At 36.7% G+C, this 23,330-nt stretch overlaps 1 protein-coding gene across 2 annotated transcripts in view; it reads right to left on the reverse strand.

Moving 5' to 3' along the window:
* Nucleotides 1-1,075: 1,075 nt before the first annotated feature.
* Nucleotides 1,076-23,330, reverse strand: part of LOC141363261 (NACHT, LRR and PYD domains-containing protein 3-like) — an 82,219-nt gene continuing 59,964 nt past the window's right edge. The window contains exons 12-15 of one of the 2 annotated variants that reach the window (XM_073865874.1): nucleotides 20,588-20,761; nucleotides 19,179-19,352; nucleotides 3,090-3,266; nucleotides 1,076-2,107 (exon numbers count right to left, since the gene is read on the reverse strand). In XM_073865874.1, the coding sequence (XP_073721975.1) occupies nucleotides 2,101-2,107; nucleotides 3,090-3,266; nucleotides 19,179-19,352; nucleotides 20,588-20,761 (532 nt within the window). In that variant the 3' untranslated portion in view covers nucleotides 1,076-2,100. The remainder of the gene's footprint in view (nucleotides 2,108-3,089; nucleotides 3,267-19,178; nucleotides 19,353-20,587; nucleotides 20,762-23,330) is intronic. The other variant, XM_073865875.1, reaches the window with a different exon arrangement.

Here is a 23,330-nt window from a genome sequence, read left to right on the forward strand (position 1 = left end):
TTTATTAATAAAATAAATTTTTTAAATGTTTGTTCATTATTACTCTTAACGAAAAACTCAACTCCAATAAAATAGTAGCTCCAATGACAAACTTGCTTATATTGCTTGTTTATTAATAAAACGAATTCGACGGATGATATCTGCGTTAAAACACAAATAAATTAAATATTTAATTGAGATAATTTTCATTACTACGAATGCTTATTTGTTCATTATTTTTTTTTTTTATTAAAACAGAACAACAATAAAAATGTAAAATGACTCGCTTATATTAAACAAACCGTTTAACAAAAACGAATAGACGGTAAACATTTTATCCGCCCTATAATATAAATAAATCTAAGATCCTTAGATTTTTCACAACAAATGATTGGTTTCCGTTTTTTATCAATATAAAACTACAATAATGTAAAATATGAACAAACTCACCTAAGTTTAGCGAAGAAATCAAACTTGAATCCTCTGTATTATCAAATCTTTCCGACTTTCACATTCACGTGAATTTTAAAAGTGAGGAAATTATTTACACCATGTGAGTGCAGTATAATTTAACTAGCGATTGTGCTGTGCTTGTGTGATTATGCTTTTTTGCGCTACAGAGAGCAAAATACTTCAGTCAACCGTTCATGCATTAAGAGGCACCGAAATGAGGCACCAAAATCTGTGTTCTGATTCGGTCCGGTAGGTACCGCCCATATAGGCCATAATGGCACCGCGTTTCGGTACCCAACCCTAGTCAGAAGTTATAAGCAAAAACATAAGTGCAAATTTGAACTGTTGGTGGCGCTAGCGGGTTAGAGATACAGACTCCAAATTTGCTGTAGAGACTTGGACAGTCCCCTATCATGGGGGCCAAATTTCATAACTTTCCTTTGTACGGTTCTATAAGATGCCTTAGACCACAATGGCGGAGGAAGAATAATAATAAGAAAACTAACAGATTTAGTTTCCCTTGTGAAAAGTTGTAAAAACGTTTGTGTTTTAATTTTTAATCTCATCATAATCTCTTTGTCCTACGATGTCCTATCTATCACTTCATACGCTTGATGTTTTGTCTTTATTCTTCAGCATTTAAATTCCCACCCCTTCTTTTCATTTAGTCATTACTTTATACAATAGTTTGACACCATACATTCATGAATCATGAAGACATTACAATTATATTAGTATTTAAATATTTTAATTTAAATTTGCTTCACGAAATGTTTAACAATATTACAAATAAGTACATGCATTTATTTTACACAATTTTGCACCATTCTGATTTTAACATGTTAATGAAATAAACAAACAAACGTAATACTATTTAAAAAATTAAGATGATCAATCACATCATTCTGATTTCACTCAAAAGCTGTTTATAAAGAAAAGACTAAAGTTTGCAAACACTTAGTTAAAACAATAATACTTTGATGATCAAACCTAAACAAGATGATCAAGTTAAGTTGGATTTCTTCACTTAAACACCATTGTAATTTTTGCCATCTTTGTCACTTTTACCTTTGGCTTGCGCACTGCTAACATTGATAACATTATATTTTGTATCAGGGGTTGTATACTCCTTTACATGTAAAGTGATATTAATAGTGCTACTGCAATCTTGTAGATACTTAACATTTTTTATTGTAGATTTTATTTACATTTTATGGTATTTTATTTACCTGTCATAAACTGTAAAATGTAAAAGCGGCTCTACTTAAAAACTTACTTCAATTTTTAACAACTAATATTTAAACATTTTTCAACTTTGCAACAATACAACAACAAATTAGTCAAAAGTGCTAAGAAATACATTTGAATGAAAATAATTCCAACACATTCTTTGTTGTAAAGGACATGATCTCCACCTCTCTGCTGCCCTCTTATTACTCTTAACTAGGTTAGGAAACCTCTCCAGCTCTCTTAAATAATTTAGGAGCTGAGACCTAGTCTTAACACTTAGGAGGCTTTATACATACGGCTTTATACATTTATACATATACAAATCCAGTACTGAATAATCAACTCATACGGGTAAGAGGAAGTGTCTGTGATGTCACTATTGTGTCTTCTTATTCACCATCATATTCATACTGAAGATCAGACATCTTTACATCTTTATCACCAACTGTAAGTTGAAGAAAATGAAAGAGAAAGACAATCAGATATGAGATCATTATCAGTGTCAGATCAAGAGACAGAAAAACAAACTATTAGTGCTGTCAGTCAGTGATAGAAATGAAATCTTCAACATAATAAACATGTCAACAATCTGTTTATCACATTCACATGAGCTACAACAATACAAAAACACATTTCATCTATTTTCTCTGAATATTTGATGTGAATGTAAGAGATGAATGTATTGATATGTATGTAGTATAATATAATGACACACTGACAGTTTTATGAGTTCACACACAAACAGTAAGAAAATGAAGGTGATGCTTTATTTTAAAAGTCCTGGAGGTTGACAGTCGTGTAAATAAAGAGAAACAGCATCAATGTCAAAGCTCGACAGAGAGTTGTGTGAAGTGTCCATCAGATTTTAAGAGTTGACTTTCTCTTCTTTTTTCTAATCTTCATCTGTATCATTTATCATCTGTACTTTGTGTTTATCTGTTGTGTATATATTGTGTGTTTGTGTTGTAACTTATTTCTGTATTCTGTATTCTGATGATTTGATAAATAATGCTTAAAACATGAAATAAAAACCAAGTTGTTATAAAAAGAGTTTAAGATGAACATCTAGTCAAGTGTGCATAACTATAGAGGTGTCGGCCTATCAAACAAACCCCATTAACAAACATCATATACGTATAATGTGTAAGAAGAGTAAGATCACAGTATTAAATCCTGGAGTAAACAAACTCAACATCACAGTTAGTAAACAGACTCAGACATTTGATTGAATTCTTATTGTGTTGATCTGACAAAGCATCAAGTGTTGTTCATGTACACTTCATATTTTCTGTTTGTTGGGTTTAAAGGATACACAGCCTATAACAGCAGCAGATCAATTTACATTTATTTCTAATATTTCTATTCTAGGATTTAAATGACACTGCATGAGTTTACTTTAAACATTAATTTAAATCAACTCTACTCACCGTACTGTCTGTAGTTTATAATGTGGATCATCTTTTAGATCAGAGATCAGCTTCACTCCTGAATCTGTGAGTTTATTCTCAAACAGATACAGATCTCTTAGGGATGATGATGGGTTTGATCTCAGAGCTGAAGTCAGAGCAACACAACCTTTATCTGTGATATTACACCGCTCCAACCTGTAGAGAACAGAGACTTTATGTGAATTATACAAAACTACAAAGTTTGTAGACACATATATTGTCATGTATCTGTATACACAAGAAGACGAAGGAAAACTGGATACAAAATACACAGGAATCTTTATTAACAGGACTAGGATGGCAACACACAGCATACACAGACGAGAACCAAAAATCACTGGGGCTACATGCTGAAAACACCTAGGTGTCATGGGCTTGCCAGATCTTTTGTGCTATATCCATGTCTGAGTACATCTGGCAAGACCATGACAGTACTATGTTCTGTGTGGGGACATGTGGAGTCATATTGTGTGTGTGGTTTTCACATCAGTCCCGGCGCCATGGGCGGGCTTTAGGGGGCCGGGCCCGCCCTGTGAGTCACTAGTGCCCGCCCTGGACGAACCTGCGGTCTCCCTTCACCTGTTCACCAGCTCCATGTTTTTATCAATAGGCCACTGTTATTAATTAAAAGTTATTGTTTTGTACATATATAACTCATGAATAAAAATAAAAATGTGTTTGGTCTGATTTAAATATATATATATATTAAACGAATTTGATTGGTTTGTCAGTAGTGAGCGCGGAAATGTTTGGTTGTTTGCTAAGCGCGCCACCGCTAATGTTAAGACACGATTGAGTGCTGCCTGCAGTGAGACTGACACGTTATGGTTCTGCTGTTATCTTTCACTATTTTCGCTGCTGAAACAACAAAAACAGTCAACATTGCATCTAAAATGTAAGTGGCTTAATATTAATTATTTGTAGTGAACTGTCATTAAATCTGTCACATTTTCAACCGTGATGTGATGCTGCTTAACTGTATCATGTTATTAAAAAATCCACATTTTTACCGCAGTATGTTTAACCCACTTTGTTAACACACTTTGTGTTTGCTGTGCTTATTTGTTTAACTTTGCGTTTTTACATTATGCACTTTCGGTCGCCATTGATTAAAGGATGCAGAATCATTATCCTGTTTTGGTGATTGTTATTGGCTCTGATATTAACCGGACAAGCGTTGATGTCGAGCCCTGCGACGCGTTTTATTTGCGTTTAGATTGCTTCAGTAAGCTAGGTCCAATCTTTACGACTTCTCCGTTGTATTGCGTTAATGGAGAGGTATGTTAGTTCTTCCTCGCTTTTTTGTCCACTTAATGCATAATTAATGATATTATGCATTGCAGTGACGTTGCTCTCATTTGTGCCCCCCCTGAAAAATGAAATGCCCGTCCGTGAATTTGTGTCTGGCGCCGGGTCTGTTTCACATGTTCCCAGTGTCTTGTCGCTGTCATGATCTTGCCAGACCTTAGTGTAAGGTTCAGGTCTGTGTTTTGAGGGCAAGGTCAGGGCAGCTTTGTGATTTGTGTGGGGACACGTGTTTTTCACATCATGTATTTGTGTCACGTGTTCCCAGTGTCTTGTCACTTTTACCCTACTCCCTTATGTACTCGTGTCTTACGTATTAATTATGTTCACCTGTTCCTCATTGATGTGGTGTCTTTAATATGCCCTCTCGTTCTCTGTCGTGTGCGCGTTCATTGTCTCCAGTCAGAGTATTCATGTTATCCGTGTTTCTGACTTCTGATTCTGTGTTTATTTGGTTCCAGTGTTTTGTTCCTGTTTCGTGTTTATCATCCGTGTTTATTTACCTGTTTTACCCCCACGTGGGTTTTTGTGTTTAATAAACCTCCAGTTTATTATTTCAGTCGTGTCTGCGTTTGGGTTCTCTTTTTGTTCAAACGTATCGTGACACTAGGTTAGCGGCCCTTTAAGACATTTAGATTAGATTCTTTATTGTCTCCAGACGGATCATTGTTTTCACACAGTCAGGTTGTCCAGGACAGCATACATTACAACTAATAAACTATTATACAGCAGATGACAAATAAACCCTTCTTCCCACATACAACAGATAACAGATAAACCCCCCTCACACATATAGTACAGAAAAACATATGGAAAACATAGACATCTAGACAAGAATAAACATGACATGGGCAATATACAGAGATACCAGTGAAATCTATATTCTTATTCAGTGCTATGATAGCTGTAGGAACAAAACTTTTTTTGAAATGGGCCTTTTTCCAGATGGGAGTAAAATGAAGAATTGGTTAAGGGGGTGGTCCAGGCTGCTAACTATGACATGTGCCAGGCGTGTAATAGATAGATCATTTATTTCTGACAGGCTAGTGGTGGGGAGGTTGATTATCTTGGATGCTGTGTGTGGGATTTTGAGGAGTCTGTTTTACTGGTGACAGTAAGCAGGGTGAAGAAACAGGGGGAACAGTACATTAGATTAACCAATCTAATCCAATTAACCAAATTATACGGATGACAAAAAGCCTTTGCTGTGCACGTTAGTGTGTGGTAATTACATGTTCATTGAAGTTGAGTTTGTTGTCTATGGTGAGTCCAAGATATTTGAAACTGTTGACCTGTTCAACTGTTTGTCCTCTGATGAGTGTGCAATTTAGTGTAGGTGGTGTTTTGGATGTGTGTATGAATATTTCATTTGTTTTGTCAGTGTTTATTTGGAGGTAGTTGTCGGTACACCAATGTGAAAACTGTGTTATTGACTGCTGGTATGCTGTGATGGAATTGTTGTCACTGAGTAGGCCTACTATGGCTGTGTCGTTCGCATATTTGTAGTATGTGGTAATAGGGGATGTACTGCTGCAGTCATTTGTGTAGAGGGTATACAGAAATGGACTGAGAACGCAGCCCTGAGCAGCGCCAGTGTTGGTAATTATGTTTGATGATATAGCTGTACCTACTTTCACTGCTTTTGGTCTGTTGCTGAGGAAATTGTATATCCAGTGAATGTGGAGTGAAATGATGTCAGGTGTTGGAGCTTCTTGATGAGCTGGTGCCGCTGGATGGTGTTGAATGCAGAGCTGAAGTCAACGAATAGGACTGCTATAAAGTTATTAGATGTATGGAGATGGTGGAGGATGGAGTGGAGGAGGCATGCCACTGCATCTTCCGTCCCCCGTTTTGGCATGTATGCAAACTGGTGAAGGTCCAGTTGTGATCCGACGGTTTGCAGAATAAGATGAAGCATGATCTTTTTCATGCACTTCATTATTATGGGCGTGAGTGCAATTGGACGGAAGTGGTTGGGCTCTGACGGGCGGGGTTTTTTGGGTATTGGTACAATGGTTGAGGTCTTCCAGAGGGTGGGCACAGTAGCTGTTCTGTATGATTCCCAGAAGATGGATTGAAAAACTGGGGAGTGCTCCATGGCACAGAGCTTTAGCACCCTTGCTGGGATGCCATCCAGCCCTGGGGCCTTACCAATTTTGCACCTGGCCAGCTGCTGCTGTACATCCTCCTGAGTGAAGGGAGGGTGCTAGTGTTCTTCCAGGGGGAGCGCCTTGAGTAGTTCCTCACATGTCGTGGTATAGTCCTGGGTGTCAAATTGTTGAAAAAGCTATTTAGGGAGTTGGCAGAGTTCAGTGGATCTGTCGTAAAATTGTGTTGTTTGCTGACCAGTTAGTATTTTTACTTTCTGAAATGCTTGTTTTGTGTTCATATTACTAAACTCTTCCTCTAATCTGTCTCTGTATTGCATTTTGGCTTTAATAATGTCATTTTTTTTTCTGTCTGTTTAATATCTTAAGTGTGGCCCAGTCCTTTTGCTTGAATGCGTTCCATTTCTCCTTCAGAGAGTGTTTGATGTGGGGAGTAATCCAGGGTTTGGAGTTTGGATACTTGGTGACCTTCTGCATTCACGGGGATGGTGCTGTGAATGCAGAAGTTGATGTAGTCTGTGATTAGTGACACCTTTTCATCCAGACTGCCCTGGAAAATGTCCCAGTCCGTGCAAGCAAAGGAGCCCTGCAGTTGTGTCATGGCATCATCCAACCATTGAGTGGTGGTGTACGTTTTTGGCTTGATTCGTTTCAGTTCCGGTTTGTATTGCGGAAGGAGGAATATGACGTTGTGGTCCGTCTACAGCTGTTAAAATCACCCAGGATAAACGCAGGAGCCTCGCGATATTCAGCTAGCATGGCATTGATGTTTTCAGCTACTAGCCCCGCTGCTGCGTTAGCACTGGGTGGAACGTAAACACAGCTGACGATCATTGTGGGAAATTCCCTGGGTAAATGAAAGGGGCGTAGGGTCACCGTTAGCATCTCCACGTCTGGTGTGCATATCCTTTTTATGGATTTTGATGTTTTCACACCATATGTTGTTGACATTAACAGATGAAACTCAAATGTTAAAATTCGGCCTTCTTAACATTAGATCGCTTACCAATAAAGAACCTATTATCAATGAAATAATTACAGACCAAAACTTAGATGCACTCTCTTTAGCGGAGACCTGGCTTAAAGCAGAAGATTACATCAGTTTAAACGAATCCACCCCACAAGACTACTATTATAAACACAAACCTCGATTAAAAGGGAGAGGGGGTGATGTAGCTACAATATAAAACAAAATATTTAAAGTAAACCATAAATCCGAACTAAAATTTAATTCGTTTGAAATAATACTGTTAAATATGGAAATAACTGATCATAACAACAAACAGCTTTCGTTCATTTTAGCGACCATATATAGGCCTCCGGGCCACCACACAGATTTTCTTAAAGAAATAGCAGACTTCCTATCTGAGCTTACAGTCACTGTAGATAAAGCTCTTATCGTTGGTGATTTTAATATCCATGTGGATAACCCAAAAGATGCATTAGGACGTGCATTTATGGATGTTCTAAATTCTCTCTGTATTAAACAAAACGTGTCAGGGCCCACGCATACTCGTAAGCACACATTAGACTTAATTCTGTCACTCGGACTCAATATTAATGACACTGAAATATCACCCCAGAGCATGCAGTTTCAGACCATTGCCTTGTGTCTTACACAATACTTCTAGATAGGATCACTCAGTCTACAACATGCTACAGATTAGCCTGAACAATAATTTCCACCACTAAAGACAGCTTTATTAGCACTATTCCAGACCTGTCTCAAATAAAACATGTAACAGATAACCGTGAAGATCTGGATATTGTAATAGAAAACCTGAACAACGTTTGCTCTAGCACGTTGGATGCCGTTGCTCCCATTCGAAAAAAAATAGATTCAAAGAAAAACGCCAGCTCCATGGTGTGACCATCATACTGCAGCCCTTAAAAAAGTAGCTAGAAAAATGGAAAGAAACTACCGAAGCACAAAGTTTGAGGTATGGCGTTCAGCATGGAAAGAGTGTGTTCAACACTACAGACAGGCTATAAAAACCGAACCGCCAGATCTACCTATCTCAGTACGCTTATTAAAGAAAATCATAACAACCCTCGTTTCCTATTTAGCACAGTTGCAAAACTGACTAGAAACAAAGAACAAACAGAAACAAATAGTAAACTCCAACACAATAGTAATGACTTCATGAACTTCTTTACCAACAAAATTATGTTTATTAGGGAAATCATAGAAACTACGCAAGCAGCCACCACTCTACCCAATAGTACATTTTCCACTAGATTACCAAACGAACATCTTGAGTCATTTAAACCTACTACAATAGAAGAGCTCTCTAAATTAGTAACGTCATCCAAATCATCGTCCTGTATATTAGACCCCGTTCCAACAAAATTACTAAAAGAGGTATTTCATGTAGTGTCAGACATAGTACTAAATATCTTTAACTCATCTCTAGAATTAGGATACGTTCCAACAGTCAGCCAACTTTGGCTTAACTTAGCACTTTACTGTATACATTACATTATTACTAAGCTCGCTTGTACGGTTTATCCTTAGCCACAATATTCTACTTCTAATATTATCTATTGATTTTCTGTGTTCTCCCCTACATCTACTCATGTAAAGCTGCTTTGCAACAATAAACAATTGTGAAAAGCGCTATATAAATAAAATTGAATTGAATTAAACTGAATTGACATAGATGCAGATCCCTCCACCTCTCTCTTTGCCTGACTGACGGGTCCTGTCAGCTCTTACGATGGAAAAGTTATCAAGACTGACCTCGGACTCCGGAACTTCATCGTCAAGCCAGGTTTCTGTGAGGGCGATGATGCATGCATCCTTGTAGGCTCTCTTCACCAGGCATTTGGTGTGCAGCAACTTCGTCTTGTTCCTTAGAGAGCGGACATTCGCCAGGATGATGGAGGGGAGTGTCACGACTCGCACACACAAAAAGTTAGATCCATAAGCAGTTAAATAAGGGTGATCCAAAATCATAATCTATCCAAGCAAAGGTCAATATCCATAAACACAATCCAGAACATATATATATATATATATATATATAAACACAGAAGGCGATGTGACTTACAATAAGGAATCCATAACCAGTGTTGGGTAAGTTACTTAAAAAAAGTAATCCACTACAAATTACTAATTACTACTTTAAAATTGTAATTTGATTACATTACTGATTACTACATGCAAAAAGTAATCTAATTACTAATTACTTTACTTTTAAGTTACTTTGACCACATCAAATGTAAAAAAGCTACAAAGTGAAACTGTCAGAAACAAGGACGGATGAACCCAAACGCAGGCGATGACGGGGGTGAACAGAAAACACTTTATTAAAACACAGACAAAACAAGAGCCCACGTGGGGGCAGAACAAACATGGAATACTGACAGATGACTTAAACTAGACTTGACTATGATTCTAACACTAGACAGAATCACACAGTAACAGTACAAAATGAACAAGCACAGGACTAAGAACACAATGGCATTAAATATGAAAAACTAAACAAGATAAGGAGAAAACAAGTGAGGGTAATGAACTAATGATTAAACTATTAACAGGGAGAAGAAGGGGGCGGAGACAAGAGACGAGACACCGAAGGTCATATTTAAATGCTTAAAGCTATTTTTGGTGTGATTTGCCCTCTCCTAAAATTACTGGTCATAATGATGCAGAAATATTTGTAGCTTTTATAATAAGTTACACATGTTTAACATTTCTCATTAAACATTCTACATTTATTAACATCTATCTATCTATCTATCTATCTATCTATCTATCTATCTATGCACATTAATTCGCGGTCGCGGAGACAGAAACTAGAGTTTTAACACGTCATCGCATTCACGAGGGCTTTTTGGTCAAGTTAAAGAATGTTAATATTCATGTTAGTTCGCTAAATATAACAATCAAAAGTTGTTTTGGTAATTGTTTAAATAAACATATGATTAATTAATGCAGTGCACGCATTGAGCTCAAGATTAAATAACATAGTTAAATAATGTTAACAAATAAAACCTTATTGTACATTATAGTGATTTAAAAACACACCTGTACAATCGCTTCTGGCAGACCAGATGTCATCGCGCAAATCCCACTTTTTTTGGACATGTATTGTCTGTATTCCACTTGAATGATCAACCACCACTCACACAGCATCCATTTGCTTGCGTCTCCGACGAGTGATTATGCACATGCTTGTTAACTGACGCTGCGCGCATGCTCGTTAACAGACGTTGCTGAGCAATGGCAAAACGTCATTTTAAAATACATTTTAATTAATTTTTCAACACTTAATTTGTAACGCTAGTAACGTAATTTTTTTGTCATTGGTAACTGTAATCAAATTACATACATTTAAAATGTAAAGCATTACGTTACTGCGTTATCAGGAAAAGTAATTAGAGTACAGTAATGCGTTACACAGTAACGCGTTATACCCAACTCTGTCCATAACATAGACTGAACAGACAGGGCTTAAATACACAAACACTAACAAGGTGAGTGGGAACAGCTGAGTACAATGATCAATGATAACAGAAGGGATTATGGGAGATGCAGTTCACATGTGACATGTGACAGTGAGGGGAAGAGACATCTGGTCGCTACTCAGGGAACAACACTAATACACCATGACAAACACAGAACACAGTTTAACACTATGACAGGGAGAGGGGGCCTGAATGGACGCCTCCAGAGTCTTGTTCACACACCTCTCCCTCTGCCTCTACGTCTCCGTTGGATCTCTGGTGGTGCTGTGCGTGGAGGCCCGGAGATGTAGGAGATCCGCCCAGCTGTAGGTGAGTGATCCCGTGTCGCTGACAAGTAGTGCCAGCACCGGGCTGTTGTTGTTTATCCATAAAATAATGAATGTGATGGCAAGTATTTTGTGTAGATCTGGCATTGTAGACATTAGACAGACAACCACCACAATATAATTTATTTGGAGGGTCTGCTAAAAGCATCTGTTAAATGACTAAATGTTGTTTTAATTGTAGGAGAATGAATTTTTATGTAGTTTTAATTTTAGCACTATTTTCTAAGGTGGCCGACAGGAAACAAGAAAACACATACAAATAGAACCCCCCCAGCAAAACAAAAAAACATCTTTATCAGTTTGACAACACATGCACTGCAGATACTCGCAACACAAACAAATACAGAAATGGAAGTGTTTCTGAGGGATTGCATATGCCATCAAGACGGTTTTATTACAGTTAACTGTACGAAAAATGTCAGTTTCTGAAGTTAAAGGTTAAATTGCAGGCACATGCAGGTTGCATACATCATTAATACCCATTTCAGATAACTGATCATTACATTTCATAAAATCTTGTCAGATTCTACAGGTATGTAACTATTTTCATCTTTTCAACATTACCCCCAGCAACTTCTTTTTTTTTTCTCTAATTTTGCTTTTTTTAACCGTTTATATCTGGATAAACTGCTGTATTTTTTATATTACTGTCAATTGTTTCAATAAAGAAACTTGAGTATTACGCTCGAAATCATAAGCATTTTTTGGGGGATTGCAAAAAGTGATGTACCAGTCTGGGAAATGTTTCGGGCCATTTCTTGATCCAAAAGCTGCATACGTCATCAAGATGATTTTATTTAAGTTAACAGAGCATTAAATTCCCAAGTCATAAACATATTACAAACATTTTAGATTAACTAAAAAAAATTAACTGTTTATATTCTGAAATGAGACCGTCTTTGGCTGTTTCTCAATATGCGTCCTTGTCTGTACTTGTGTTCTTGTGGACTTGTAAAACGTCATCAGTCGCGGCCCAAGTACTGTTCCAAATCAAAGTTCGCATCAAGCCAAGTTCACATAACATCCCTGGATGTGTTCTTGATCCGCCCATTTTATCGAGGATGCATCAGGAGGTGACTTGTGCGGACTTCTGACAGCCAAGTTTCCCAGAATGCATTTCGCGTCAACAGCAATGAATTAAAAATATTTGAAATATTACTCTTTCTGTGTCATAAAAGGAAGTTTTAAGAGCTGTTTAGTCAAGAATATAGATGAATAATCTTCAAATATGTGGTCAGTTAGTAAAGATAGCACCTAAATTAAAATTTGGATTTGGATATGTGAGTTCCGGTGAATCAGAGGGTGGTCAGCGGTGTATACACCGACGAGGGCAGCCTCACCTCGGCAAGTCCTTCTGAAATTTGCCGCAATCTCAGTGCAGCTGCTCTGCCCTCCGGTGTCTAATGTTCAAACATAAAATATTTCCTTTGGATATACTGTATCTAACTGGTATTTTTTACAACAATTTTTTCTTTTTATTATTCATAATAAAGTGTTATTTGTTATCCTTTTAACTGATGGTAAAGTTAAGTTTCATAACTTAAATCACATATATTTTTATATAATCTTAACACTGTATTAAATTACTGCCATTTACTTTAACTGTTTGTTTTTCTTGTGTTTATTTCATGTTGTACAATCGTATATTATTGTTTAGTAGTATTAAAATAAATGGTTTTATGATAAAATAAATAAATAAATGTGTTTTATATCATACTCCAGTTTGTAATACATTAAACTAATCAGCGTATTCACGTGTTGACTTAATCATATATTGGGTTTTTGCATTTGATATATTTAGTTGAAAATACATTAAAATAAGAATAGCCAGAACTGCACGTATTGGTTAGACTGAATGACGACCTCAAGTACTCTCTGTTCCATTTGCAATATAAACGGACTCTCGTCCTCCCGTCCTCGGGAGTTCGTTCTTCCGAGTCTGAACTTGCAAGTCCGAACTACAAAAGACGCAAGTCCGAACTTGGCGTACTTGGTATTGAGAAACGGCTAAGTTCACATAACATCCCCAGATGTGTTCTTCATCCGCCCATTTTATTGAGGATGCATCAGGAGGTGACTTGTGCGGACTTATGACAGCCAGGTTTCCCAGAATGCATTTAGCGTTAACGGCAATGAAACTTGCACAATATTCAAAATATTCCTCTTTCTGTGTCATAAAATTTAGTTTTAAGAGCTGTTCAGTCGAGAATATAGACGAATAAACTTCAAATATGTGGTCAGTTAGTAAAGATAGCAACTATATTAAAATTTCTTTTTGGATATGTGAGTTACGGTAAATCAGCGGGTGGTCAGCTGCGTATACGCGGACGAGGGCAGCCTCCTCTCGGCAAGTCCTGAGATTTGCAGCTATCTCAGTGCAGCTGCTCTGCCCTCCAGTGTCTGATGGTATTCCCTGGCATTTTTGTCTCATCAATTTAGTTATCTTTATTATTACCTTATATATAATTTGCAATAAATGTTTTCTCAAACGGATGAGTTCTTGATTTGCTGGTGTTTTTTCTATTTGCATGTGTTTTCTTTTGTTGCAGTGCAGTGAACTCTGTCAGCCACTGTAATTTAAATCTCCACAGGTTGTGGTGTGGTGAAATACTGCAGTACTTTGATGATGTGTCGACCGGGCTCTCAAGTCTCACGCATTCATCGTGAGACACACACATTTCAATCGGTTCACACGCCACACCTTTTATTTCTCATGCTGAAAAGTAAGAGATAAATTGCCCTGCTATAAACAATTAATGGACGAGCCACAATCATACCTAGTGCAGATCTGTCGAGTTCAGCTGCTTTGAGTTTTTAAGTGCGCTCAACTTTACACAGCGCCGCAAGAGCCGACAAGCAGATGACATCAGAGTACTGCGAGAAATCTTGCAAAGGAGGCTAATTTCAAATCATTATCTTGTTACTCTGATGTCGGCTCTTGCAGCACTGCATGAAATCATACACACCAATAAATGCATCCTACCAGGCAATCAGAAAGAAATGAAAAGTTGTTTCTGGTTAAATGATATTATCCCGCTGCAAGCACGTTCGTTACTAACATGGATTTAACGGAGTGGATGTTGGAAGGGCAAGATCAGATGAATGCGGTAGATATGACCCATTTTTTAAGCATTTCGATTTTACGATCCCTGGACAAAATCATTGCCTTTGATCAAAGACAATGAGAGCTAATATTGGGGAATAAAGCCAAATACGTGCTAAATTATTATTGATTCAGTCAAAAACTCCAACAGCTTTGCAACCAGAAGCTTTAATTACCTGAAACTAAGAAAAGTACAAGAAGCTTCCTGAAATGAATGTAACATAGATGCATTTCATTATTATTGCCCTTTCACCAAATGTTCTGCATTACTGTATGTGTACAGTAGACCTGTTTGAGTCGTGACTCACTCTGATTTTTCAATCGGATCTTTAAATTAACTCATGAGTCACGAGTCTCTAGTATCATTAACCTGGATCAGTTGAGTCCTACTACAATTCAATATAAAACCATAAACAGCCCCACCACACACACAAACCTCTTTCAACATTATTAATGAGACTTCGCTCCCCCTACAGCCGGAAACACTGCAAACTTGAGAGACCTGCTGATCCGCGTGAGCCGCAAACTGACCTGAGATTCTCACTCGGAGCCGGAAACAATGCGGACTCCAGAGACATGTGAATCTGCTCTGACTCGAGAATCTCTCAACTCGTAACCGGCTGATCCGCGCGAACTGTCTCTCGAATCAGAGCCGGAAACATTGCAGACTCGATACTCTCCGGCTCGGGGGGCTACATAATCAGGACACAGTTTTTTTCACAGTATTTTCTCTATATTATTAGCAGTGATGCCACAGTTACTTTGAAAAAGTAATCTGATTACTGATTACTGATTACTCCTTTAAAAAGTAACTAAGTTACTTTACAGATTACTTGATTTTAAAAGTAACTAAGTTAGATTACAAGTTACTTTGTTAGTTACATTCCAGTAGCTGCCAACACCCCCACTGCCTCAACATTAAAAATGACAACCGGTTTTGCCAACACTCACTTTATTGGAAGTGCATTTTTAACAGTAACGTCAACAATGTATCTCCTGACATTTTAAGTTGAACTGTTGTGTTTTAAAAAACTAAAATATATATATATATATATATATATATGAGTCTTTCTTGACTTCACTTAACATAAATAGGGGTGAGCAGGGGCCATTTTCAGAAAAACTTAATTTTAAAAGTTAATGTTTTAGACAGAGATATATTTTTGTTGTGGTCAATAACTCACAAGTGTGGTCTATCAAAACCATCTGGAATTTTGAACAAATGTAAAACGACTTCTGTATAATTTCACTTTAAACAAGAGTAGTGAATTGTTACTTTTGACCTTGACAGCAGGGACGAAAGTAACACACAGGTGGGTCAAAAGTAACACAACAAAACATGATAGATTTTTGTGTTACACTTGTTTTTATTAAATATATATTACTATGACCTCTTTAATATGTAACTGCAAACTTATTTTGTCATTTATCTTTGTAAAAAATAATTAAATTACATTTTTATTTTAAATTTCAGTTTTATCAAATGTTTCAAAAGCAACCAACAGTACAAACTTAAATTGCTGAGACTAAAAAAAAATTCAATAGTTTGAACACTATGAAAATAAAATTAAATCAAATTAGAATAATATCAATTTTTTACCATATTATACACAGTATTAGCAGCGGGACAAAACTAACAAGTGTTACTTTTGACCCGACAGGATCTACTTACTCTATAAACTCGACTTACTTTTATTTTGAAAAACTGAGAAGTCTTCAGGATGTTATATAGTAAATACCTTGTAGATTTATCAGTATTGTAACACATGAAACGAGAAACACAACGCGTTGTAAGAAAAAAAGACCGCTTTTGGAATGTACTTATCATGGTTGAAAACACAGTTCTGGATCTACACGTGGAAATCGGTGAGTAAATAACGCGATATTTGTCAACTCTTTCAGAGGTTATGTGCTAATATGCTGTCATAGTGAGATTTAGATGTTATCAGGGCTCGGAGAAAATCGCTTTGTTACTTTCGTTCTTCAACTCTCCCACACTTACTGGTTTTGCACTGAAGTCCAGCTTTTGTTGTTTGGGTAGTGGATGAACTCCTGCTCACTGCTTCGCATCATCGGGTGGGACTATGTGGGACTTGCTCTTAGTTTGACTGTCTGCGCCGTGCCGCGACTCCAAATGTTTTTTTTTGTTTTTTTAAATTTGACGTAGTGTTTTTGTAGCTGCATCTCTCTTCTCTCTCCATTGTACGTTGTTTACGTTTGTGTCGCTTACACGTGACCTGAATTGTCCTCGTGCTGAAAACGTGACTTGTCGCACACCTGACTTCACTTCCCGAGACGCAAGAAGAAATATACAAGAAAATATATATTTTACTAAGGAAAATTTAAAAAATAGTAACGCACAGTGACTTGGATAAGTAACTTTAATCTGATTACTGGTTTGGAAACATTAACGCGTTAGATTACTCGTTACTAAAAAAAGTGGTAAAATTAGAGTAACGCGTTACTAAGTAACGCGTTACCGGCATCACTGATTATTAGGCTTATTTTTTAAATGGTCGACCATCCATACCAAACCTAAAACCTATAAGCATGTTATTTCAGAAGTGAAAGGCTTTTATTGTGGATTTGCTTTTGAGGAGACTTCAGTCGCTCTATAGATCTACTAACCGGATGATGAAGATTACACTTGTATATATGTATCTTTCACAGTAACTGTTGCACTGTAGAATAGTGGGTTAAGCAAAGGACATTGTATAGAAGTGTTGCACACTTCTTGCACACGGCAGGCTTTCAAAAAAAGTCAGCAAAAAAGTGCCCCAGACCTTTATGTCTAGCAACGCCCCTGGTGCGCACATTTAAGTGCACTCAGTAGTGCATACACGGAGAGACGCGTTTCAAAAAGCAAGCAAACATAAAAATCTTTGTTTTTGACAGGGCACATACAAACAAAATGACCTCCACAGTATTATTTTTTAATAAAAACATTTCTTTATGTCTAATCTACTAATCTAGTGTATGTATAAATTAGAAACAGAAACCAGTCTGTGCTTATTTGGTCTTAAAGAGACAGTAACCTCAATTAACCTATTTAAGTCTGTTATTTATGTTAATTAAACAACCCAAGACAAGAGAAAATCACTTCTGTAGCTTTAAAAATAAAAATAAATATATAAAAAAATTATACTTACTATAAAACTGAACAATTATATTTAATTCATAAAATAAAGACTAATTTTAGACCTTAATTAATGTGCAACTTTGTTCTTTTTTATTTTTTGTTCTTGATTTGTTCTTGATCTATGATTCATATTTAACATTTTAGTCAAGTGTCCCTAAACTTTTGAACAGTACTTACTTTAATCTAACTAACGGGGAGACTAAATAGAATTGCAGCTATAGCTCAGAACACTGATCAGAAGGGCCTCCTAGGAATTTTTGCTTAGGGCCCCCATAGACTCTAGAATCGCCTCTGAGCATGTTGTGTCTCTCCCGATGAGTTCGCTGTGCGTTCGCATGCTCTCTGTTTCTCAATGAATTGGGTGCGACGCAAAGCAAGCTCAGTGTCACTGTCACATTGTATCCTTGCATGTTTCTGAACTTAAGCAGAGTTTTACCATTAGGTCTTCAAGGAGGACGCGGGACTCATACGGTTCCGGGTTTATCTTTTTTAAATGGTCGGTCGGGTCCAGGTCGGTCCTGGTTTAAGTACTTCGGGTCCCAATTATGTGTAAAACCAGAGACGATCAGAGAACGGCCGTGAGCGCTAACGCGCTAAAACTCGTGTGCAGTTTCAGCGTGCCTGCGGTTTCTATGGCGATAACAACTGTCTTTTGTTATGACCACACTCTGCATTTTCTTTCATCTATTTTTTATAATCTTATTATTAATAAACCATATCTTTTCTAAAATCTAAAAAGTTTGCACAGAGATGGTAGCAAAAAAGCAATGCTAATGTCAAGCCCATTGCACTGAACGAGCAAAGTTCAAGCTGACTCAAGATATAATAAACGCAAAGCTGTAATGTAAAGTCACCCGTCACCGGGACAACAAGTAGACTTTTAAATCTGAAATAATGAGTGGATTAAGCTTTTTTATTCAGCAAGGGAGAAATAGAAAGATAAAGCAGAAGCAGTAAAAGTGCCTTCTAATAGAAATTATAACCATTATATTATAACATCAGTCACATTTATAATCTATAGACCTGCACTGTCTATTAATTTACTATACATAGTATTGTATTATATTGAGTTTGATAAAAGGGGTCATCTAATTTCTTCATATATCAGTTCAAAAACAGCCAAGTGTTTTGTGGTGCTTTGAGAAACAGCTTTGTGCATGGCAAAGAAAGTTTGGGGTGGTTGGATTAATGAACTATGATGTGAAATTAATATTAAAGTTCAAAAAATCAAAATATTGTGTTGTGTCATACATTATTAGTTCTGTGTCACATATTGTAGCATATTGTAGACCATTTTTTGTTGGTGGGTAATGATTGCCCTTTTCACCATTTACCACCACAAGTAAATTTCATATCTGTCAGAAACACTGCAACAGGCATGTGGTTTAAAAGATGGCAAGTAAAATAAAAAGCAGATCTGTATTCAATACAGTTTCATTATTGTTCATATTATCCAGAACGGCTTAATATAACTTATTTGTGCGACCAAATCATGTTTTGCGCCAGTAACTGAAAAAGTCAGTAGTGCAAGTGCCACCAGTGGAAAAGGTTAGTGTAGTTCCCTGCATGTTTAACTAATCCTCAGTACATGCGTGACTATCAGAGAGATGGTCTTACTTTAGTCTCTCCAGTTTACAGTCAGGATTCTTCAGTACATCAGAGATCAACTTCACTCCTGAATCTCTTAGTTTATTATTAGACAGCTCCAGATGTGTCAGGTGTGATGGGTTTGATCTCAATGCTGATGTCAGAGCAACACAACCTTCATCTGTGATATAACACTTATACAAGCTGTAGAGAACAGAAACACACAGTTTGTTCACACACAGATCAAATCTACAGTGATTTGAATGTGTTACTCTTCCTGTCATCATTTAGTGTTTATGGACATTTTCATTTTAGTTTCATTTATGTGTGTTTGTGTTTTACTGAAAAACATCGAGATTTACAAGGAAATAAACTGTTGAGTCTTCTAATCACACATTATAACCTTTGTCTTATTATTCTCTTTATGAATGATTTTTGCTTTTATCCCCAAACATAATTCAATTTATATGTTTTATTTATCAAAAGATGTGACTTTCAGTACGAGTTAAAATATTGTGATGAATTTAAGGCTGTGACAGTGGCAATGCACCAATTGACCGTGATGGTGCTGTGGTCATAGAATGTGTGTGGGAGGGTATGTGTATGCAGGCACTGATGCTTATAAGCTTATATATAATGCATAAATATAATTAAAAATATGAAAATGTAAACAAGGATCAGATATACATTTCTTAAAAACGTGCATGTTCATAAGTGCTTGATTTTTTCCACCGGTGGGTGTTCGTCACAACATCAAATTACCTAGCAACGACAGAGACTCTGGAGTGCCTACGCGCTTTGAACAGGAGGAAAATGGCGCAGTCACGTTTTCCGTGTGATTTTAAATGGGAAATGTGAAGCAACTGAGCATATGTACTTGGCCATTTTGGTGGGTCCTCAAGCCTAGCCCCGGAGCACCCACTGGATTGGCGCCTATGCTGTTGCACTTCCATCCGTAAAACAACACTTGGTTCAACTGAGAAATCTTTTTGTGGTTATAATATTTGCAGCCACACTGAAAACATGTTTTGATAGCTTGTGTACTAGTAGTGCAGATTGATACTTTTTATCAACCTTGAGTGACCAAGAGAGAATATATTGCCTCATTGTTGCCTCATCACTGATATCAGTTGCCTCCTCTTGCAAATAGCCCACTAACTTGGAGTCTGCTGGCATATTTGTGTTCATGTGAACTTGAAGATATCTTGTTGTGTGAGACTGTAATTCATATTTGTAATTTTTTGTGACATAGACACCACCGTGGGTCCCACTTCACCACTGCGGTTGTGTGGTGGTTATGACAACCATCACAGCCCCAGATGAATGTTAAATGACTTCAGTTATCAAAGCCATTACTTAGATTAAAAAGCTATAATACCATTACAAATGTTATTATCTATAAATAGTTTCACTGTTTGAGCATTAGATCATAATCGTACTTCAGTATCTTCAGTTTACAGTCAGGATTCTTCAGTACATCAGAGATCAGCTTCACTCCTGAATCTCTAAGATTATTCATAGCCAGATCCAAATCTCTCAGGTGTGATGGGTTTGATCTCAGAGCTGAAGACAGAGCAACACAACCTTCATCTGTGATATCACACTTATTCAAGCTGTAGAGAACAGAAACACACAGTTTGTTCACACACAGATCAAATCTACAGTGAGTTGAATTTGTTTCTCTTCCTGTCATCATTTAGTGTTTATGAACATTTTCATTTTAGTTTCATTTATGTGTGTTTGTGTTTTATGGAAACAAATCAATAAGATTTACAAGTATACACTGTAAAAAAATTAATATTTTAAAAAATTGTGGAAACTGAAAGTTAAGTATTGACTAAACATATTGCTTTCAAATAATTCTCCCCAAACAAAAATATGCATTGTGGTAATTAAAACCCATGGTATTGTGGTAAAACAAAAATGTATATTCACAGAACATATTAAACTCTGCTCAGCCAATTCATCGTGTCAAATGAAAAATCTGAGTTGACTGAATGTAGTTTGAGACAAAAAAACGTATGGGCATGCACCTGAAAATAATTGGCTTCAGTGTGGATACGCGGGAGTTGATGGTCGACATTTTCTACAATAAAGTTATGGTAAGTACTTAAATATTTACATTTAAGTCATTTTTAAGTATTTTTAAAGTCATTTTCAAGTTAAACTGAGTGAAAATCGGAATAATTACAGCATACAAACAAAAAGCATATTGCCGAGCCAGAGGAACTGAAAGCAAGACAGATTTTCCGATTGTTTTAATGTTTTGAAACGAGTGTTTAACTTTATTGTGAATGTACTGATTGATTGAGAGACTAGGTTAGTAGTTATACGATGTTTGTTATAAAACTGATATGTTTTCTCCTCAGTGTAACGCACCGAGCTAACGCTTCATTCAGCGATGAAATGGCAAGGCCACTACAACTTTCACAGTGAGTATATTATATTTATATTTCTTATATAACATAATTGTGTGAAAACTGTTAGCTTTTTCAAGATTTATGTGCGTTATTTTTATTAAGAGTCGCTGCGCCGCGCCCGCACACGTGCACACATAGACATGAAAGGCTGCTTGCAACCTGCACATTTCTAGAGAGAAATTGCCGTGTTTTTTAATTAATGAATATATTACAAGTGTAGGGGCATCTGTATTTAGCCTGGACGTAACGAAAAGGACGCATTGTTTACAAGTATTCGACCGTATGCAGCACTGCGCAGACAAATCAACCCATGACATCAAAGTTCCGCGAGAGCCATTCAAAAGCTTATAACTCTCGCGATACATTGATCTCATGTGTCAATCGATCTGCGCCGCGCATGCTGCCGTCGTCATCTTGCATCTGGAAACCCACGAGGGGTAGATATTAAAAGGACGCTCTCTATCAGCTGGTGTTGTAAAGCTGCAGGCGATTCTCAACGGCGCGAGTCTCAAATAAGTGCAAGGACACCGCCCAAAACGGATGAGATGTTTAAATAATCAGCGCTTTAACTGTACTGTAAGTAATCGAATATAAAACCAACACGAAGTAGCTTAACATTAGTACCTATCGGTTTGCTTGAACAATTAATCTCTTAGAAAATTAACCATAGTTTTACTATTGTTTGTGTTGGATAACCACATAACCACATATTTACCATAGTCTCACTAAAGGATATTTTCAGTCAAACTATAATAAAGTAATGAAAAATGTCCAATACCAAAATAACTGTACTTCTATATTAAAATTGTTTTATTTTCATAATGTTGAACAGCAATATAGCTAAGAGCAGCCGTTTTTTATGTTCAGAAGTGTAAACTTCGAGGATATTCTGTATTGATCTGGTTTTATTTATTAAATTTGGCTTCATTTGGTACATGAACACTCAGTGATAATTTTTTACTTCTTATAGAGTAGCAAGGCTTTGGAGATTTACACACGTGACATGAAAATGGGAATTCGTGAAACTCTGAACAGTTGCTGATCCATGTCAAGATTCATTTCCAGTGAGCCGGTTGTGCTGGAAAATATTGTGAGACTATATGCCTTTAATTTGTAGAATGTTTTAGGTGTTTAATGTTTAAACTGTTATGAGGCATTGTTTAAAGTGTTTAAAGTAGTTTCATAAGCTCTTAGTGTGAGAATGTTAAATTCAAGTGAAATTGTGATTAACGTTGGGTGAGGAACCCTCCTCACGTTTATATAGATGTTTTTGGAGATAGGCCTATTTGTAAAATGTTTTACATGTTTAACATTTGAATTGTTAGGTGGCGGTTCCATGAGCTTTGAGTACTAAAATCTATGTGAAGCTTTACTGAACACTCGGGCGTTTTCCCGTACAGGGTCTAGATCAATCTAGAGGACTAGGCCTTAGTTATATTAGGAGGTAGTTTTTACAAACGAACCTTATAAAAAACATTACTGGTGTGCATCTTGAGACAAAACAAGGGCATTGATATTGGTTAAGATATGTCGGTGAAAGATGATTTTAAATTAAGACAGCTTAAACATGCTTTTTAGTCTGGAACTAGGATAAGCCCTGTCCAGGAAATCGTCCCTTGGGAAGGTACACTCAGTTACTTACATTTTATTTAAATTTTCACAAAATATTTGTGACTGTTATTGTATAAAATTTATTATTAAAAATAATTATTTTCTAATGTCTATTGTGCAATTGTATGCAGACCATTTCTGTATGTTTACA

This window comes from Misgurnus anguillicaudatus, unplaced genomic scaffold (genome assembly GCF_027580225.2).
Source record: "Misgurnus anguillicaudatus unplaced genomic scaffold, ASM2758022v2 HiC_scaffold_33, whole genome shotgun sequence".
In the NCBI taxonomy this organism is placed as follows: Eukaryota; Metazoa; Chordata; class Actinopteri; order Cypriniformes; family Cobitidae; genus Misgurnus; species Misgurnus anguillicaudatus.